We start from the raw sequence: 21,874 nt of genomic DNA, 5'->3' as shown, positions 1-21,874 counted from the left end.
AGAGTGAGGTATATCCAAAATATTTTTTTTAAGCATTCAATCTACAACTGATGTAAGTTCTAAACAAAGAATTGTAAATTTTTAAAATGGAATAATATGTTCCCAGCAATTACAGCTTTTACTAGCTAAACCAAACTTTTTCTCATTGTACATTCCATAATCTTAAGAATACCATGCATATAATTATACTTAACTGGTAATGGAAACAAACCATAAATTATAAAGTTACATTTTAAAGAGAGAGCTGAATAAAAATAACTGAGAAAACCATAAAGCAGGGGAAGTTATTAAAACTCAACACATGAATTAGATGTTTATTCACAGAACAGCTTTAAATACAAGAAATATAATAATCTGAAGTTTAAATATGAAAGAGACATAAGGCTGTGATTAACTGACCACTGTCACTGAACCATAATGCACACACTTCAACAAAGTAGCTAATTATATATTTCAAATCACTTTGGCTCAACAAAATCAATCACATGCAATTCAGACTTCATTAGTTAATCTCAAGTGCTAGAGGTATTATAAGAAAGAACTATACATTCTGTCAGCAATAATGTATTTGAGAAGCTGGTCATGTTTCTAGATATGAGACAAATGAGCATTTTACAGCCTTTATACCACACCACAATAATATTCCCTAGATTATTAAAGCCAGCAAATGCAAAATAAACCCCACGAATCTGTGATACAGCCATCACTGTACTAAATCTCAGGTCATTAGTGATTTTTTTCTGAAGTCTGCAAAAAAGAAGGAAGGAGAAGGAGAGAGGCAGGGCATGAACTGCCCTTGATACTCAAGAGTTACATGCAATTTAGCTGAATTACCAGCCGTGAAATATTCTTTGTGATTGTGGTTAAAATGAACAGGGATGGAGCTAGAAACATAATTAAGATGGATTTTAGAGTATCTAAAAGAATTATGTATCTTGAGAAATTAATTACAGTAGTGGCGGTTAAGAAAAGCATTCTACTGAAATTGGAAGCAACTCCTACATCTCCTGCAACCCATGATTTAAATATTTTACAGCACACCAGATACACAGCCTTCTGCATATGTCCAGCTTTTATTAAAAGAGGATCAGCAGACCTGTGCTGCTTGAAATAACTTATTGATTTTTTTATCAGCTATGGAAACCAGAAACATTATTTAAAAAATTGATGAAATTAAAAAATATTGCCACTTTGAAAATAACTGGTACTAAAAAAAAATTGCAAAGGCACCAAATCTGTGATGCGAAACTGAAGTTCTGCAGCACACACTTTTAGTGAAATGAGTTAATGATTTCTCCTGAAAATACTTCAGGAATTATGTGCTCACTTAAAAATACATTAGCATGGTTTCCTTAAATCCAACAAAAATGAAGTAAGAATACAGCAAACACATTCTAAGAAAGAACAGGGGGTTTGCTGTAACAGTGTTCAAAATTTTCTCTTCTAACCTCTCCTAAAATACAGTTTGGTACAGTAAATGAACAAATGTAAAAAATGTACAGTGAAATTCATTCAGGGAGTTTTACGGTCAGATGCCTCATCCCTGTTCAAGGCCAGTGTGGATGGGGCTTTGGGTAACCTACTCTAGTGGAAGGTGACCATGACAACAGCAGAGGGGTTGGAACTAAATGGTCTTTAAGGTCCATTCTAACTCAAACTATTCTATGATTTTTAAAATGGTTTTCCTCTGAGCTTTGAAGTCTGAAGCTGCTTCAGCTAGCATTTATCTCATTTATTTCAAGATGCCTTCAATTACCTACTCTGGCTGCTTCCATTAGGTTAACAGCCACATAATTAATCCAAAGTGCTAAAAGGAGTGTAAACCCTGTTAAGAAAGCAGTTTTATTTAGTCACAGCAGCCCAAGCTGGAATTTGTGTGGTTACAATGAACAAGATCAACCTCTCCCAAACAGCACTCTCAAATGCAGAAGTCACTGACTGCACATAAGGAATTCACAACCTATGAGTTTCCATTATACCTCTTGATATGAAATGATCTGAAAGCCATAAACACTCTTTGAATAATTTCACTTGGAAGGAAACCAGTCCAGCTTAAGGCTCTGACTTGAAAAGAAGGCCAACTTTGTCATGGCCTTGATCAGAATTACCCTTGCTGCAACTCCTCTCCATTGCCTGTTATTTTGTCCCTTTGTACCGAGATTACGAAGAATCTGTGTTTATCCATTCTACCTCACTGAAGGTAGCTGAGACAGCAATAAGACACCTGACATTCCATTCTTTTCTTTCTACTTGAAGATGTTCTTTCCACCTCTTCCCAGGATGCTGCCTGCACATCTGCTCTCTAGCTCTAGTTGCACAGGGATGCTGCTCCAGATGCCCGACTCACATCAGCCTTTGCCTCATAAGATTTCTGTCAGCCCATTCCTGCAGTCTGTTGAAGATCCTGTGAGTGCAGCCCTTTGTTACCCTATCTACCTCATGTGCAAACTTATGTCAGTAAATCCACCTAGCCCATCCCTTCGTCAGAAATAGGCATGTGCACAGCAATCTTTAAAGCTACTAGGCTGGAACCAAGAGGACTGGTAGAGGGAAATAAAAAAGGTTTGCCTGGAGATAACTGATAAGTGATCCAAAACTAACAATTCCAGCACTCCCAAATTGTCTCCAGGAGAGGTGTTCCAGCCCTCTGATCAACTCTGTGGCTTCCTCTGGACCCACAGCAACAAGTCCACATCTTCCTTGTGCTGGGGACCCCAGAGCTGGATGCAGCACTTCAGGTGGGGTCTCACAAGGCAGAGAAGAGAGGCAGAATCACCTCCCTCACCCTGATGGCCATTCCTCTTTTGGTGCTGACCCAGGATGTGGTTTGCCTTCTAGGCAACCAGTGGTATCAGTGGTACTGGTGGATGAGCAGCAAAATCACAGATGAAGCATCAGAAAAACCTCAGCAGACTCTCCAGAGCATCTTGGATAAAAGCCCCTGATAAACTATGCTGCTATCAACACTAAATGGGTACTGAGTCACACAATTAGGTAGTCATGTAAAAACCCACACAATAATATCAGTGCACTTAGATTAATTATTGCTCCAGAAATCAATTCTAGTCTAGGGCCTCACTGACACATTACCTTTACTCAAGAGTGCTTCAAAATTAGCCAAGGGATTCAATGTTTTGGCACCTCTCCAGATTCTTGGTCCTTACATTGCTCTGTTCTTCTGTGAGTGCATGTTAAGAATCAATTCCGTCTCTTTCCAGACAGCCCAACAGTATTCCAACACTCTCCTTGCTTAAAAGGTTTCCTTCAATACAGGGTGATAATTTAATCAGCATTTGCTATTGCACCACACGACTCTTATGGGAATGACCACTTCAAAGAAACACATTTGTAAATCTGTGCTTTAACATACCTGAATGCAGACACCTCTCTTCAGAAGGTACAAGTGCTAGCAGGCCATGTTTCTAAAAAAAAATCAGACCGCTTTTTCAGGTGAGATCTGTATTCCCTCACTCTCATCCTTGCTGGCATCCACAGGGAAGAAATCCAGGAAGAAAATACAGGTAGGTCACCAGTAAGCTTCTGAGTTCAGACCATGTCCTTAATCTGGATGATTACATGATCCAGATTCTAGGCAAGACAGACCATCCTCAGAGCACAGTCCAGCTGAACGCTCCTACAGCACCACCCAGATAGTTTGGTGAGTTATCCTGCAAGGATGAACAGCAGGTATTTCTGCCCAGCTGTCACAATGTTGTATCCCATTAATCAAGGTGCACCAAAACTGTGTTGGAGCTTCCACAAAATAGTATCTTGGATGAAGGAATTAAAAAATTAGCTAAATAAACACATATGATGATATTTCAGTTGCAGAGTTAGTAGTTTATGTTTAGATCCAACCACATTGAGGATGAACTAATTCAAAACCTGTCAAGTTGTTCCTTTTCCCAGGAAAAGAAAAGAAAAGCTGCTCCTAATGAAATCTAGCCCCACTAAACCTTACTCGTTCATGTTATGTTTAATTTTAAAAGCCATGCTCCAATGCCTAGAAAAATAGTTTATAATTCAAACAAAATATTTAAATGAATATTTCTTCATATATTTCACACTCAAACATATAATTTCCTGTCCAAATGTACAAATTTTTTTTTTTTAATTGCCATAAAATTCAAATTAGCAAGAACTAAAGACACAGGGGCTATGTTTATGCCAGTAAATCACACAGTGCCAGGGAATGCTTCCAAGTACTAGTAACTGGTCATCATATTGAAATTGTATTTTACATCACTGAAACAGTCTTGGAAACAGTTTGACCCAAGTTAACTAATATTCTACTAAAGAATACTCAGACATAGCCCAGGAGTTAGCAAAGGCTAGGAGTCAGCTTGGATGTTTCCAATGGCCAGTCTGGATATGGCCACCCTGCTCAGAAAGGTACAAGTCTTTAAGGGCAGGAGCACCAACCACTCTGGTGCCAGCTGGCCTCAGCACAAAGAACAGTCCAAGGCACAGCTTGTCTACTACACAGGCACAGCCAAGGAATATAAACCAGCTAAGCAGTGATGAATGCAGTCTTATCTCACCCATGCTAAGGGGTCAGAGGGCTTTTGAGTAATTTTTCATGTTCAGCACACTACTCCTGGTAGTCTTACAGGACAATTACCAGTGCTTGTAGGAGTACTTTGCAGAAACCAGAAAGAAAACATATTATGGAATCTTTAGTATAACCACAGTGGATTAAACAGGAGAAATTTAGTACTACACATTTAGTTTCTGCAGGATCCACAATTCAGGTTTATCAAAGAAGCAGAAAGTGCACCAAGCACACATGGCTTCTCAAGCAGCCCAGCATGAAGTCCCAGCTCAGCAATCAGCATTGCAGAGCAAAGGGCTTTTCTTTCCTTCTCTTTTATCTCCTCAGCTCTGGCACTTGGATTCAAGGAAGAAGAAATAGACAAGGAAAGGAAGAACAAAACCACAACCCCCAGCCAGAAAACAGATAACATAACCCAGCTCTCTGAAGCAGACATGGAGTGTGGTGTCTTTTGGTTTGGCTCCTGTCTCATTACCCAGTAATTAGCAGTCCTGCCTCTGCCACAATGTGGATCTGCACTATGGAGAATGCCTGGAGAAAATTTTAAAGGACCCAACTGTTTCACAGGATAAGAACATAGGTAGGTGAAGTCAGAAGGAGCAAAAGAAAATCTGCACAGGCATGCGCACTGGGAGAAGAGAATTATTACCTAGACAAGGGAGTCACAGCAAAGGCACGCTGCTCAGTGTTGCTGTCAACAACAGCATTCCCATCGGGGCACGCTGCTGCTGGCTGGTCCTGAGGCAGACTTCGTGTGCCCCCTGCACTGTCTCAGCTCTTGCAAAGACCTGGCTGTATAAACTGCCTTTCCAGATGCTGTGGTGGCAAACAAAACTAACAGCAGGCATGCAAACACTATTTTAGGAAACAGTGTATTTTTCAGAAAAAATTCAGCTCAAGATGGGGTGAAGAATTAGCTAAGGAAGAAATAAATGACATTTCAAGTTGATGTTAATGAACAATCAATTATTTTTACTTTTTACCCTTTAATTGCTCCTTGCATAAGAGCTATATAAAAGTTGTAATTTGTATGAAAGATTTCATTTTCAATTTAGTACAAGATAAAAAAATTAGGCTACGAACTAACTAACTTGAGACAGAACCCTGTTTTGAATTAAAACTTTCCAGATAAGAAAAAATAAAAAAAAATAGCAATAAATTATTCTTTATTAGAACACAGAATAGTTAATAGCCAGGGGGCTAGATATTTGCACTGCTGTTGTTAGAACACACTCTTTAATGATCTAGAAGATTAATTAGACACGGCAAAACTGGCTAACCAATTATTTAAGATGGAAAGACTTTGATGCATTTCAGCAGAATTTAAATAAACAAAAGCAGGTAAACTCATTGGCAGGTTAGAATTAAAACAATTAATAACTTTCACAGTGGTACAAGTCATGATAAACCAAACAGGCTTTGCCTGGTTCTGCATGGTTCCCTAAAAAAAAAAAATAAAAAAAAATCAAAAATAAATAAATAAAAAAAAAAAAAATCAAGAACTGACTCAGAAAGCTCCATGAGAGCATCCGCTCAGTGCCTAGCAACAGTTTGGAAAGCCAAGAAAATGTTTAGTCACATTCATACAACAGGATACAGAAGGAGGACACAGAATTTAAAATTTGCCTCTCCAGTAAAACACTGAATTTGGTTAACTTCCTTAAAAGAAACCTTTCAGAGGAAAGTAAAAATTCTAAAAGCATACAAGCAGCATATGAAGAACTGGGATTTTCTGATGGTTCTCTCATACAAGACCCTTTCTCCTTATCAATCCAATAAGTCTTCCAAGAACCATGTCCTCCTTTCCAGGGACCTGCCTTTCCCAGAGCTGTGTGAGCACAGATACTTGTATCCAGTAAGTATGATAATAGGATAAAGTTTTCTCTGTGAAAGAACTAGATTTTTTCTCTTGTGAGTATATTCAATGAAAAAGAAATAAAATTCCCTGGAGGCATACAGCTCTTTGAGTGAGCTTTCTCTGGTGGAGACCATAGGGTCTCCCAGAACCCCTTCATTATGATGAACAGGGGAAGAAAGTGTGCTCACAAAGGCTTAACATCACCCAAGCAGCTTCAAAGAACAGGTCTGATATTCAGCATCACATCCATGGGGAGACTACAAGCAACATAACTCCATGACAGGATAGGATTCCCACTGTCAAGCTATTTCCTTATCCTATCTTTTATGACTGCAGGCACCATTTGCAAACTTCAAGCTGATGGATTACATCCTAAATGGGGTCAAAAGAAGCACAGAATAATTAGTGGTATTAGTATGGCACTGCCCTCTGAGCCATTAATCTTAGAGCAGAGGCAACAGTCAACAATATTGAAAACAACACTTATCTCAAATTCCTCCTGTATATAATCAAATTCTGAAATCTTATCTCAAATTCCTCCTGTATATAATCAAATTCTGAAATCTACTAATATGAGATATTAGTAAACTAAACAGTTATGTAAAATTATAAAGAAGACTTGATATTTACTTCAATTGAAATAGCATTCATAGTTGTATTTGCCTGATTAGAGTCACGAGGGCACTAATTCTCATCCTGAAAAACAGAAGCTGATTGCCAGCTGGGATTATGAAAGAATTCCATCTCTTTCCTTTGCCTCACAGGCTACCAGAGCACATCTGCTGGGTACTGATTATCTTTCTAGAAAACATTTTAAGAAAGAATAATATAATTTATTATCATTGTGGAAGTCAAACTGGTTGAGCCAATGATCCTTCATTATGGTATGATGACTCTGCTGCATAATCCAATACTGCAAACAATGGATAAAATAATTGCAGATGCTTGTGTTTGTTCCTCTTTCACCTCTTCTCAGCCTCACCCAGAACAGTTCAAAAGGTAAAAGCCATGTCTTCATTTTCACAAATTCTTTACTATGTCAGCTGCAGACAGTCTGGATACATTTTTTCTGGTAGAAAAATTGCAAAAATCTATTCTAGGTCAATGACTTCCACTGTTAGTATCACTCAAAGTGTTCAGAGGCTCAAAGGAGAAAAATAAATCACAAAGTATTGGTATTATGCAAGCTGTCTGAAGAGGTATTGACTGCATTTATTGCAAATAATTAAGAAGTGGCTTTAATGTCATTCTATTCATTAGTGTGCCCTCTTTACAACTGATCTCACATATTAAACCCTGCTATAAAAACCAGCATGCACTTTGACTAGATTAAGGACAAAATTACTTCAGATACCTAATGCTGTGGGATATGAAAGTGAAGTAACGCCAGTGAAAGGCACACAAATCTCTGTGTGTACAGGGCACCAGGAAGAAGAAAGGCACGGATTTTGTATGCTATGATCACAAAGATAGCTATGCTTATTAAAGCAGTTCTATAAACCCCATCAAGCTGACACTATTGAACAGCAGACATGCAAGAAAGTGTGAATGTGATTCCTCCTGTGAAGGAAGGGTTCATGAAGCTGCCTTGCCTTGGATCAGGTGAGGTGTGCTTGTACACTGCCTACACACTGGCAGCTCAGCTGGGACATCCTCCTCAAGAAAGGCAGGAGAGGTTTATAGAGCAGCAACCTCTTCCTCTGCTCCTGCCTCCCACAGTGACATGGATCATTAACAGCAGCAGCCACAGGAATGGTGCACTCAAAGGGCAGGAGCCCTGCTCCCTGCACTGCCAGCAGGCAGGAGCTGACAGATGGGAGCAAGAAAGTAATTTTGCCCCAGCAGAGCCTCCCATGTTGTCCCTAATGTTCTGGAGCAGTTAAAGTGCAGAGGTTGTCACTATCTGCCGAACAGGGTGGAGATGAGGGATTCTCCATCCTAGCACAGGAGGAAAGAGACTCTTCAGAAACCAATTGTTCTCTCCACAAAACAAGCAGCAGGCAGGGCTCTTTTGTCACATGTCAGAAGAAAAACAGTCAGGAAGTTAAAAATACCTTATTTCCTTTTATATCTAAATTCACCAATATTAACTCTTACTTTCTTTACAAGCAAATGTTCAAACCTGTATTGAAGCCAAAACGTCAAGCATCCTGAAATATCTGTCTCCAAAAAACAGCTGTCTGGAACCATTTTTCATTTAGTGCAACTAAAACCAATGTAGACCATCAGGCAACAAAACCATCCAGGACTGGATCAGAAGCTAAGCAGGAGCCTGTGCCACACAAGGCTTGGCTGCCTTGTCAAGTCTCACTCCCAGCCTATCACAAACCAGGGAAAACATCATGCATTTCTCAGCCGGCTTGCATAAAGCAGAAAGAAGTCTTTCTGAGCACTTTTTTTTTCATGAAATTTAAAATTAAAAAAAAAAAAAAATTAAGGAAGTTGCACCAAATTCTACCCATTTCTTTCCTCTAATTAGAAATACACATTAGTAAGATACTGCCAACCACACGGTATGCTCTTTATGTATACATTATTAATATTTTAGTATTATTTTATATTGTAACTCATACAGTATTTAAAATGTATTATTAACTGAATATTATTTTATGGTTTTTTTTGGTCTAGTTTTGACACTAACATACTGGGTCATTTTTTCCATGAAAACTCAGTATCTTAATCTTACAAGGAAAAATGAAGAAACTCAAATATCTCTTTGATATATGAGACCTGTCAGAAGCCAATGATCCCAGTGCAGAGTATGCTTGACAATGTGAGCTCAACAGCAATGAAGAAATACTTTTTTCAGCTCCCTATTTTGTGACAATGGTCTAGATTGCAACCAGTCTCACTGTAATTTATTTCCTGAGAGAAGACTGCAGGAGCACTGTATGAAAATCACTTTATGTTTTTTCCTTCCTCCATTATTTTCCCATGGAAGCAAGTATTCTATTCCATAACTTATGCACTAATAATTACACAAACGAAGCTGATTCTAAATGTACACAATACATGTTTTACATGAGCGCTTTCTTTTTTCCTTTTTCCTTTTGAACTAGAACATCAAACACAGAATATACATAACATTTGCTCTATGTATCGAAACACAGGAGCACATTATTCTCTGTCATAAGGATTTTATGTTTGAAGGTCCCAACTGTAGAAAATGTAATAAAATATACACTCATTTTCATAGTTTAGTCAGTAGGAACACTCACAGCATGTGTGAGTCTTTGCAGAAATAGTAATGGTGCAACTTCAAATGTAAATGTTACACAAAAATATACTCGCCTATAATTACACTACAGTTCCTCTTTTTTTTTTTTTTTTTCCTAAATAACCTCTCTCAAATAAAAGATTGATCAACCACCCCCAAGATTCCTTGCATAATCCACATCCCAGCATTATTCCTCAATGTTATGCAGGATCAGCTATGGAATTATAGTGGAAGTGTGCATGCCAACGTATAGCACCACCATCTGAGGGCGTCTGCATATATTACCACCCATAGTTTAGTCATGGTTCAAAAGAAGTCAGCTCTGAACTCATTAATTAAAGAATTCAGTTGTACTCCCTAGAGAAGATTTTGAAAGAGAACCAAAAGGTGACTACAGAATGGCTGCTGCTTTTACAATATGCCAAAGATATTTTTGGATTTATTTTGTAGAGTTGAATCTTTACTGAAATTAACAAGCTATTGAAAAACTATATGACTGCACAGGGTTTTAAATGGCAAACCAATTCTAGGGAAACAATGTTCGCATTAATGACATTTGATAGCTTTTCACTCACATTCACAAAAGTTCAGAAGTGTACTTGCAGTATATGTTACATTTTCTAGACTGTTCATTGTTTTATGGACTTCCACAGGGACACTTTTCACTGAACTACAGTATAGGTGCAGAGAGAAACCCACAGATGGTGCTGGGAGCTCAGTTAATTAATACTGGTTACTTTTCCCAATTTGGCAGCTGTTATCACTACTGCATCCTCTCCTCTCCTCTCCTCTCCTCTCCTCTCCTCTCCTCTCCTCTCCTCTCCTCTCCTCTCCTCTCCTCTCCTCTCCTCTCCTCTCCTCTCCTCTCCTCTCCTCTCCTCTCCTCTCCTCTCCTCTCCTCTCCTCTCCTCTCCTCTCCTCTCCTCTCCTCTCCTCTCCTCTCCTCTCCTCTCCTCTCCTCTCCTCTCCTCTCCCCTCTGAGGTGGCATCTGAGGGACTGGAGTGCTCATCTCCTCCTGCTCCAACCCTGGAGCATGAGCACAGTCAGCGTCCCCATGGGTGGAGCAAGGAAGTGATCACTGGCAGCAGTTTCCAACTGACCAACACCCATGACCTTCATCATTCCAACTAATACAAACAGCTTGAAGCCCATGAACATCTAGACTAGTGATCAAGAGCACAGTCATCATCTGTCTGCAATTTCAGCTTGTCTTGGTGGTAATATTTTAAAAATCGAAGCCAAAACAAAACTGTAATACTGTATTTGATCCCTCTCTTAGGATCAAAGGAGAGAAGACACAGAGGCCAAAAGCCCCTGATTCTACCTGGGCAAACTGAACGGCCTGTGAAGGAAGTCAAGTAATCTTAAGTATTAATTAATGTTTCTTTTTTTCTCTCTAAAATACTCACCGGACTTTCTCTTTGGTGTTTCTAAGAACAGTTGCAGCAAAATTTTGTGTAACACCAACTAGACTGATGCCATCAACTTCCACAATTTGGTCATTCACTTGGATCCTTTCAAGGAAAAAACACAAATAAATAATTAATTGTATGAATTCTTGCAAATTTTCAGCAAAACTTTGGGAGATCTTTCTAGTTTGACCTTAAACAAAAATTCAGTCAGAAAATGATTGAGGTAAATATGAAAAACACATAATTCTTTGCACACAGACATCTCATAAATTCAACTTCAAAGTTACCATTACAGTTAATATCATCAATTAATTATATAGTCTCTTTCCTTGTATAGAAATACAAGGAAAGAGCAACACAAACTCTTGAATTTGTCATGTGAATTAAATTAAATGAGATACTTGAACAGCTCTTATATCATTCTTTCCTAAGCCAATCTTGAAAAACATCGTAAGACACAGCTCTGGCATTTCATGCTAATGGAAAAAAAATGTAGTATTTAACTAAAACAACCTGCTCATCTGCGGAAAAAAGAATTTAAGTATCAGACCCAATTGTGACATACTATCTTAAGGTATTTCATCTAACTTGCTGCAAAAAGATGAATTCCCAGTGTAAGCGTGATCTTGCTGCACACAATCAGGAAACCTTGGACTGCTTTAATGAGGACTCTCCTTTTGAAACCAAACGCCTATTTACAGCTGATACACTGCTTAATGCAGAAAAAGTTAAGACAGATTGAAAGCCATGTTGCTTTTATCTAAAGCAAGCCCTGCTACAAAATCCCTAAAGCAGGCACTGGACTCCTCTGGATTACAAATCCCTGGAAGATGACTGCTATACTGTTCTTTAGAATTGCACGATCTCTTAATAGTTTCAAATTAAAAACCAAACACATCTAGAACTAGTCAAAGGGAGCAATTTTCAAGTACTTACATGGATTCTATTGATCCAAACAACACAGTTTACAAAGCAACCAAGGAACAGCTATGAAAAAATCCTATTTAAATTATATGAAAATACCTAAATTAATGTATTTAACATCTTAGGATTTATTAGTGAAAAGATTTCTTTTCAAAAAACAGAGGCTTCAACAGAATGTTTGAAGCATTTGGACTTGGAGCACTAATTTCTCTGTCAAGTCTGAGGAAATGCTTTGCAGTTTTACATGTGTTCAAGCAGCATCTTCTGTTCTTTGGATTCCAGTGATGAGTAAGAAATACAGTATTTATTCTTTGGCAGCCTCACACTACAGAATATCACTGTGTTCTAGGCAGGATCTCCCTTGAAAAAGGCAGCCTATAAACTCCTATTTTGAAAATCATGTTAGGCATTTTAAGCTCAGAATTTTATTTCAATTTTCACTGAAACATTTGAGAAATATAGCACTCACATAAATATTTATCTAATTTTGACCTTTTTTTTTAAACTTTAGCAAACACAAGGTGCAATCAGATGGCACAGGAGTTCCTGGGAAAAAAAATTAAGAATTTGGTGCCTACTGAATGGGAAACTATCACCCTTCTTGGCTGAAAATGATGGAATAACAGATTCCTTTGAGATGACAGCAGCAACACTGTACATCATCACACAGTGGACTAGCATTGTTCATACAGATACACAGGTACAGGACTTCAGGTGATGAAACATCATATTAGGGAACTGTTGCCTGCAACTTCATAAGCAGCTCGAATTTGATTCAGTCTAATTCTCTTTGTCCTTTAGGCATATTTTGTATTGCCTTCTTTCTTCTTTGTATAGCTCCTAAATTAACTTCCAACTCTCATTTTATGGTCACTGCTCTCCAAAACTCCTTCCTTTCTATATACACATATATTTTAATTATATATGAGCATACATGCATATCAACATACAAAGGGCAGCCTTCCTGTTAGAGCCTACTCCAACAAGAGCTCCAGGCCTCCTCTGTCTGTCAAATCAGATTTCAAACACGAATGAAAAATTAGGCTCAGGTTGCCAAAGTCTGAATTATAGAAATTTTGTTGCTTTTAGCATTAATAACATTGGTAATTCTTCTGGCAATTATTTTCTAATGTTCATGACTTTAAACTCTGCCTGCAGATAACAATGAAGTAGCAACTACAGAAGCGAACCAACTAAAGTTCAAAAAATTATTTGCGCAATTGCTCTGTATGATGAACTAAAAAAATTTAATTTGTGCAGAGACATCTTCTAGAGTTCAAGTTAAGAACTATGTAATGTTTCAAAACCGTTGCTCCCAATGCTATCAAAATGCTTTATAAAGTGAATGACTCATCACCACAATAATTTGAAAGAAGCATCTATTGATTGATTGATCCAGGAAAAGATTTTATTTTTCATAGTCAGTCTAATTTTTCACATTCAGTCTAATGACTGATTTCCTATTTTTCACACTATTAATAACCTCTTCTAATACTTATCAACATGCTTGCCTTTGGATTCATCTTGAAGCACCCTCCTTGGTCAAATACTGGCACACAAAACCTTTAAATATGACAACTACAGCAGCACGAATCAAGCCAGTGGTGTTAAATCACTGAGAAATCCCTTTGCATAGATTTTGTATTTCCATGGGAGACAAGTACTTTGTATCATATTTTGATAGGTCTTTCAATAAAAATAGAACAACTATCCTACACATACTGTAATATTTTAAATTGTAGCTTCAGAAGAACCTGGTTGAAGATTGCTATATGATTATTCAGAATATCTGATGCAGCTACAGAAGTAGTTTTATTTTCTGGTTGGAGACTTTGTTTTGCTATCAGTGTTAATGATTAAGTAGGCTATTCATAAAGATGAAGTTAACAGGACCCTTTACAGTTGATGCACTTTATTATGCAGAACAGTCTGGTCCTGACTGAGAGGATTATCTATCCCTTTCCCAAGTGAATGATCAGTCAGGCCCTCAAAATCAGAGTCCTATTTCTCGGCTGACTGAACATTCTACCAGTTGAAAACCAACACAAATATTAGAATGGTCAAAGGACGATATTATTTTTTCTCAGCTGACAAGTTCCTTTCAGATGCCATCTAGGGAAATGAAAGAAGAGACTTATGATGGAACATTAACTTCTGTAACCCACTCAAACATGTGAATAATGAGATGAAAAGAAATTACAGATCATGACAGAGCAGAAGTGAGTGACTGATTTTCAATCAGAGCATTTCACAAGGAATACAGTCGTGAGCTTAATGCCTTCTAGCTGAGGTCAAGCATACCCTTCAGAAAAACATTCACTTAAATTTAAAGTAATGGATAAAATCATGACATCTTGAGGTGTCAACTTCATTTCCCTTCATAATTTTTAAGCCTATGATGAATCAGTACTTGGCCTTCAACTTGATATCTTATTGCCAACATCTGTAAAGATACCTCCAAGTCCAATCTAGAAGATGACATAGTTCAGTAGTTTCAAAGCCATGTTACTAAACTTTGCAACCCCCTGACTTCTAGAGTCGTTTGCTTAAATTTTTGTGGGGTTTCCACAGCAGAACAATTTTTTGCCTGGCTGAAAAATTAGAGGTGTTCAACAAGGAACATGTTACTGCAATGTATTTTTTAGAAGACATCATCAACATCTTAAGAGTTTATTCCCACTCTTATTTATAAACAATATTTTCATATTGTTTATGACTAATCTAATATAACAACAAATTAACGGTTAAAATCAGAAAAGGAGAATGCAGAGAAGTAATATTTTATTGGCATGAAAATTTACAAAGTTAAGCACTGGGACAAAATAAAAAATTGAACGGGTTTGAAGACTTTTAAGAATCCTTTTCATTATTAAATGATTACATAGTAAAGTTTTTTTCTATCTCCTAATAAGAAGAGGTTGACTTGGTTTTGGCAGGTATTGTATAATACACAGATTGGCAGGTGTTGTATAATATAACTGTGCCCCATATGATATGAAATATTTTATGTTGAAAAGGAATTCTTTAGCTTGCACATACCAAATAAGCAATTCTAGAAGCAAGCAGGTTTTATATGAGCACATAGGACTACACACACCAATTCAATTCTTTAGTGGGCAAGGTTTATCGTACAGCTTCCTATTCCAATTAATTATTATAATTTCAGTGCTGTAGGTGTGAAAACTGAACTCCAGCATAGAAGACTATCCAAAATAAGAAACATACAGTAACAGTCTGTGTTAGTAAAGTTCAAAGGAGTATTTAGTAAAAGTTTAAACATTCAGATACACTAATTATTTCCTTAATCATAGAATAATCAAGGTTGGAAAAGATCTTCCAAGACCATCCAGTTCAGCCATCAACTAAGCAGTTCAATCACTCCTAAACCACATCCCAAGTGCCACATCCAGATGCCTCTTCAACACTTCCAGAGACAGTGACTCTACCACCTTTCTGGGCAACTTATTCCAATGCCTTTTTCAGTGAAAAAAAAGCTCCAATATTTAATCTGAAACTCACCTGACACAACTTAAGGCCATTTCCTCTCACCCTTTCACTTGAGACATGTCAGAAAAGACCGATCCCCACCTGGTTACAATCTCTTTTCCAGTGGTTGTGGAGAGTGGTGAGGTCTCCCCAGCCTCCTTTTCTCCAGGTTAAACACCCCCAGCTCCCTCAGATGCTCCTCGTAAGACTTGTGCTCCTGACCCTCCACCAGCTTTGTTCCCCTTCTCTGGTCACACTCCAGCACCTCAGTGTCTCTCTTGCAGTGAAAGGCCCAGAGCTGGACACAGCACTCAAGAGCTGCCTCACCAGTGCCAAGCACAGGGGGACAGTCACTGCCTTGGTGCCACTGGATACACTATTGTGATCCTGGTCCAGGCCAGGATGCCTTTGGCTTTCTTGGCTACCTGGGCACATACTGGCTGATATCCAGCTGCCTGTCACCCCAAGTCCTTTTCTGCTGAGCAGCTCTCAAGCTGCTCCTCCCCCAGCCTGTAGCCTTGCCTGGGGCTGCTGTGACCCCAGTGCAGGATCTGGCCCTTTGCCTTATTGAACCTCATGCAGCTGTCCTCAGCCCATCGATCCAGCCTGTCAAGATCTCTTTGTAAGGACATCATATGCAGAGAGACCAAATGTTGAACAGAATTCTTTTTTTAAGTATAGCCTATCTAAAGCTGGCTTGAAGCCAATAGAACAGGTACGAGCTCAATACCTTGAGAATCAGAACTATCTTCAAAAGTGACACAGAGTTTGGAATCAGCAGCTTTACTCATGCTAAAGCATCTGGGCTCTCAGTAGTCACAAACACATATCTTTGGCAAATTTTTCTTCTTTAAAAGTTTAAACTCATGGTACCAATTTAGTGTCTTCTCATAACCACATCAAGTATTTGGACCTTACCAATGAAGCTGACAAACTTTACAGCTTGGATTACCATGACATACATTAAGCGAACAACTATTCCCTATGAAAATTATAATTTATAGTAACTACTGCTGATAAAATTTCCAAATACAAAGTCTAGTTTACCTGCCATCTCTTTCTGCTGTCCCACCCTCTGTTACTGTTTTGACAAATATTCCCAGTTTTTCAAGGCCTGCATCAGCTCCAACTCCCATTCCAATAATGCTTATGCCAAGTCCATCTTCATCTGTGAAAGAGACAAGAGAAAGCAGAAATGTCTTACATTTATCTGTACAGGTATTTGGTAGGTAAACATTCATGCTTTGTTTCCTCTTGGCTTTCTGTGTCAATAACACTAATATTATTTTGCTTCCTTTTGAACACTATTTGATTACCATTTTAATTACACACAAAAAGTATCATCTGCAGCCTTATGAGGAGCTTAGAACAACAGACAAGATTTTTACTCCTCTGGTGAAGAATGAACATATCACATCAAAGACTGTGTAAAAACATGTTAAGGGAGTGTCACCAAACAATTCTCTTAAGAAGATAAAAACTGCCTGTCTCTGAGCTGCTTCTTTAATTCCTCACTGAACAATTCCTGAAATCCAAAAAGCCAAGGTGACTACAACCAATTCATGGAAATTCAAGACAGGCTCTGTAGGCATGTGTAGACTTCCTCAAACTTGTAGGTCAGTGTCACAAGAAGTGGAAATGATACACAGACATGATACCTTTTTCTAGTTCAACTGGGAAAAGCTCCAACTTTTCCACACGCTTCTCAAGTTCATATTCAGCTGATGCAGCCACTGGATCAACTTCATCATTTCTCCTGTCATAGTCTTCATTAGAGTATGTATTGAAAACCTGTGGAAATAGATCAAAAATCATTTAGCTACCCACTCAAAAAAAAACTTCCAAATTATTAAACTAGCTACTACTTTTGTCCTGTGATATTGCAAAGTTTGAAAAGGCTTTTAAAAGACAAATTTCTCCTGTTCATTCAAACTTCAGGTTTCTAAATTTGTGGGGTTTTTATTCAAGGAAGCACAAGTACAGTTGCAAAAGTCAATTAAGTGTAAGTTTCTATTGCTTTTGATTATAAATTCAAAAGGTAATATTTAATGTCTACATTGGTCTATGCATATGACTAATTAAAATACTTGATTTAACTAATTAAAAATGCACTATTAGTAAACATTAACAGAGTCAAATACATTGAAATTATAAACTGTATAGTGTTTCTGTATTAGTCCTTAGGCCTTATGTTCATATTCATCCAAACAAAGCTTGACTTGAAGATTACTAATCTACATTTACATTACCTATGAATATCATGGAGATTATGTTCCATATTATGTATTAACTTTTTTAGAACAGCAGTATGTCACTATTGGACATGAAATGAGTACACAGAAGCTTGGTAAGTTCAAAAGAGAAAAAAGAGCAAGTTTTATTCAAACATTTCGTATTTATAGAATTCCAAAGGTGACCGTGGATTGGAGGATGGAATTACCACCTCTCCAACCACACTGGTCCAAAGATCAATCAGTCATTTCTCTCCACCCACAGAGAAATATGTAAACTATTCTATTTATACATGAAATTGTGTGGGAACTCTGACTCTCAAATATGTAAACATTATCAGAAGGCTAAAGAAGTTTTATGAGATCTTTAAAACTTTCAAAGGAACTATAAAAGAAAACTTAACAGTTTTAAAAATCAGGGCAACAGCAATATACACAGCCACTGGTATTTTTTAAACTGACCAGATTTACTGGTTTATTTCATCTCTAAAGCAGTAATTTAAGTAACTGCCATTACCTGATTACAGTATTTACACTACTATCATACTTTCAACATAGCCTTCAATCAGTGATTATTCAGACCTTCAGAAACATTAGTCAGGAAAAGCATATTTTCATATTTTAGAGATCAGAGTTTGCCAGGCTAATTCATTAAAATGTCTGCACTTGCCAGTAAGTAAAGAATATGTATTACTAGTGATAATAATTTTACTGAGCTTCAGTCCCATGGATATATCATATTCATCACTTCAAATAAAGGAAAACAACTTCCCACATTTCCTCTTCCTCCTTTACAGACAACTTACAGAAGACATCATTGCGTAGCCACATTTTCCTTTATCACTGTTCCTCTTACAATATAAAACACTGCACCCTGCTACATAGCTACACAAATATTCCAGAGTTCTCCAGAAGCCTGCTCTTTTACAGCCCTGCTTGGAGGCTCTGTCACAATGTCCCTGGATGGAGCACACGTGCCATCTGGATGCCCAGTGCAGTGACAAGAGCTGGGTCATTGCCACCTCAGGTTTCACCTGCCTGAAAAGCTGTTAGTACACATTCATTTCTTTTAAATAGTAAATATATTGAAGCTGAAATACAAAAATACTTTTAAATACTACTGTAGTCTATTAACTATGTTATGGCTACCACAAAGCCCTCTCAGTTTTACATAAAGTAGTGGTTGAAACAGAAAAGATAGTAGCAACTCAACAGGAATTTTAAGTCTTGTATTACGTATCAATGTGAAACACTTAATTCATTTTTTCTTCCAAGAAGACTGAGATGATAAACATTTTACAATAATTTACAAGAAACCTATCTCACATGGATTTTTAGTCATTATGATGCAAGAAAAAGGATGCTTTAACTACATTATGCTCCTAGAAAGCCTTCATAAATACATGCAAAGCATAAGTAAAATAAGACACATAATGCTGTCCAGTGCTGCTGAACATTTTATGCTGCTTTAGTATCTGTAAGATTGGAGAAAAGACACATTGAGAAACAAGTAATGCAATTCAAGGCCACCATTTCTAGCCTGACTAAAGAATAGAAAAAAACAGCTGGAAGAGTCAACAGCAATCAAAAATTGGTACAACTTCCCTGGCAGCTTCCCTTCTCTGTGATTTGGTGTTGAAGACAGCAGTTTTTACCCACTAAGGGTTCCCTGATCAAGCCCAACCTCATTGATGCTGAAATCAACCAATCAATAAGGATCAATCCTGAGTGAGACCCAACTAAAACATTACTGAGCTAAGGTTTGACCATAAACCTCTAGGTCTGAAATGCAGCAGACATGTAAACAAGTACAAGTTAAAAACAACAGCTGTGAATTTAACTTGAATAATCTCATTTATTAACATGATGAAAGAGACCTGTACCTCAAATGTGAACAGAGATGAGTTACATGAAGGTAAAGGAAGATACTGCTTGCTGGAGACAAAGAACAGCTGAGACAGAGGTATAGGGGAAAATTATGTCACAAAATGAGTATATATATTTCTGGATTTCTTTTCATCATGTTAACTGGCACCATCCTTTTCCTTGTGTTCAATGACTGGCATGAGAATATTGTAGAAGTTTTACTGGATATGCTTCAGGATAATTTTCTCTGAAAGCATCAAATCATATACTGCATTTGGGTTTGGGATGATCTTTCTTGAATCAGATTAGACAGAAGATACGGCTTCTTGGATTGTGCTCACTGTTTTGGAGTATTTTGATAATCTCACTAAAAGGAAACTAAATATACTGTTGGTGATTAAAAGTTATCAGATGTCTCCAAATACATCACACCACTCTTATGTAGTAACTCAACTAAGCATTCATTCTGAGATTGTAGATCCCTGAATGCAAAAAGCTCTGTGTTTCCTATCTGGCATTAACTCACTGTCTTTTGTACATTGGTCATATAACTTTGCCCACTGCCTTCAACAAGGCAGTTGTCTCCCCCTGAAAAGGGGAAGAAGAAGAAGAAGGATATTCTTGTATGTATGTTATTTATCTCATTTTGTGCAATCACATTTCATGGCTGACTGATTCTATTAGATAAATTTCTGGGCGTTAAATTGAAGTAAAGAAAACTCGTGCTTGGAAATTTTCTTTCTTTGTGAAACAGTCTATCCACCAGAGTAATGAACTGCTTGCTCAGTACAGTCATGAGAACTGTCACTCAAGATTTTACTGCACTAAAAATAAGATAAACATTTATAACTTCTTTCTCACAGTATGGTTAACTTGATTTAAGTAGAGCTATTTCACCACGTCTGTTGCTGAAGTGTTTTCTAGAGTGCGCGTGGGATTTCAGACTCTTGGGAATTCTCCCATTCCCTGTCATTTGACAGATTTGGTTTTACTGCCACTCTGGCCAAGTAGCCAGTACAGTAAAGTCACAACTACAGAATATGCTGAGTTGGAAAGGACCCACAAGGATCATAGAGTCCAACTCTGGGCCCTGTATAGGGCTATCCCCAAGAGTCACATCATAAACCATTACTTACAAAGCAAGCTCTTTTTCATGAAAATCCAATATAGTATCTTAATTTCTGATTTTACCACTACAAGTATTTAGGGGAAAAAAAAGTTTTCCATAGAATTCACTTGCGATATTTTCTAGGATTTAAAACAGCACTTGTGGAAAACAGAAAGCCAACAGTGGTGACACATTGAAACAAACCCTAAAGAACTGCTGTTAATAGAACATACTTCTATGTTCTCTAAAGTGACAGAAAAAGGGGTCATCAGTGATTCATCCAGCACCAATATAGCAACAAACTGTAATATCAAAGAAGCCAGTATAATTGTTAGGCACCCTGGGTGGTATCCCCAGGGAAATCATGCATATACACACAGAGATCATTTGCTTCTCTTTGGCAGAGGACAAGCTGGAGAAGACGTCACTAACTATCAAAATATGATGCTGACTAATTCAGAAAAAAACCCTACATTTTTGTTTTAGTACTCCATCTTTAGGAGTAAGATCAGAAGGACAAAAACTGATTAATCTTGAAAAAAGGCAAAGTTGCCTAAGTCTGGGGTGCTTTCCTGTAGCTCTTACCTACCAATAATTTACAGAATCTAGCTAACAGTAACCAGTAGGTAGTGACAAGGAGTTTTAAATTTTTTTTAGGCAAGTTAGAATGAAGATAACTCTAAAGAATCACATGGGCTATCCTCCCCATGGGCTAACCAGCTTGGTGCTACATCAACCACAATTAGTGTTGCATACTATAAACTGTGCAACATAAAAATTGTCCCATCTAAGTAAGGCTGAGAGAATTGGGGTTGTTCAGCCTGGAAAAGAGAAGGCTTAGGGGTGACACAACTGTGGCCTCCAACACCTGAAGGGAGCCTACAAAAAAGATGGAGAGAAATTATTTACAAGAGCATGTAGTGACAGGACAAGGGGGAAGAGATTCAAACTGCAAGGGAGTAGATTTAGATTATCTATAATGAAGCACTGAGGATAACCTCTCTGGCTGTGCTGAAGAAGCTAAATGAGGAAAAGAAATCACAATTTGACCATTACCTTCTGCTTTAAAATCTTTCTACAGCATAGCTTCAGGGAGGAGAGGAAGCTCTGGCAATGTCTGAATTTGTTGACTATTTTTTTAAAAAGTTTTTCTCTGCAAAGTGGTTGCTTTGCCACAGTCAAAGGCAGTGAGTCAGTGAGGAGGCTTCCTCCAGCTCTC

General features: G+C 37.8%; 1 protein-coding gene across 3 annotated transcripts in view; it reads right to left on the bottom strand.

The window, feature by feature from the left end:
- The window catches only part of PPP1R9A (protein phosphatase 1 regulatory subunit 9A), a 129,309-nt gene that overhangs the window by 45,709 nt on the left and 61,726 nt on the right, over positions 1–21,874 (bottom strand). For all 3 annotated transcript variants that reach the window (XM_053977638.1, XM_053977648.1, XM_053977655.1), the window contains exons 3-5: positions 17,109–17,241; positions 16,498–16,618; positions 11,038–11,142 (exon numbers count right to left, since the gene is read on the bottom strand). In XM_053977638.1, the coding sequence (XP_053833613.1) occupies positions 11,038–11,142; positions 16,498–16,618; positions 17,109–17,241 (359 nt within the window). The remainder of the gene's footprint in view (positions 1–11,037; positions 11,143–16,497; positions 16,619–17,108; positions 17,242–21,874) is intronic.

This window comes from Vidua macroura, chromosome 1 (genome assembly GCF_024509145.1).
Source record: "Vidua macroura isolate BioBank_ID:100142 chromosome 1, ASM2450914v1, whole genome shotgun sequence".
NCBI lineage: Eukaryota > Metazoa > Chordata > Aves > Passeriformes > Viduidae > Vidua > Vidua macroura.
The sequence above is the reverse complement of the archived record's forward strand: the minus strand, read 5'-3'. Positions and strand labels throughout refer to the sequence as shown.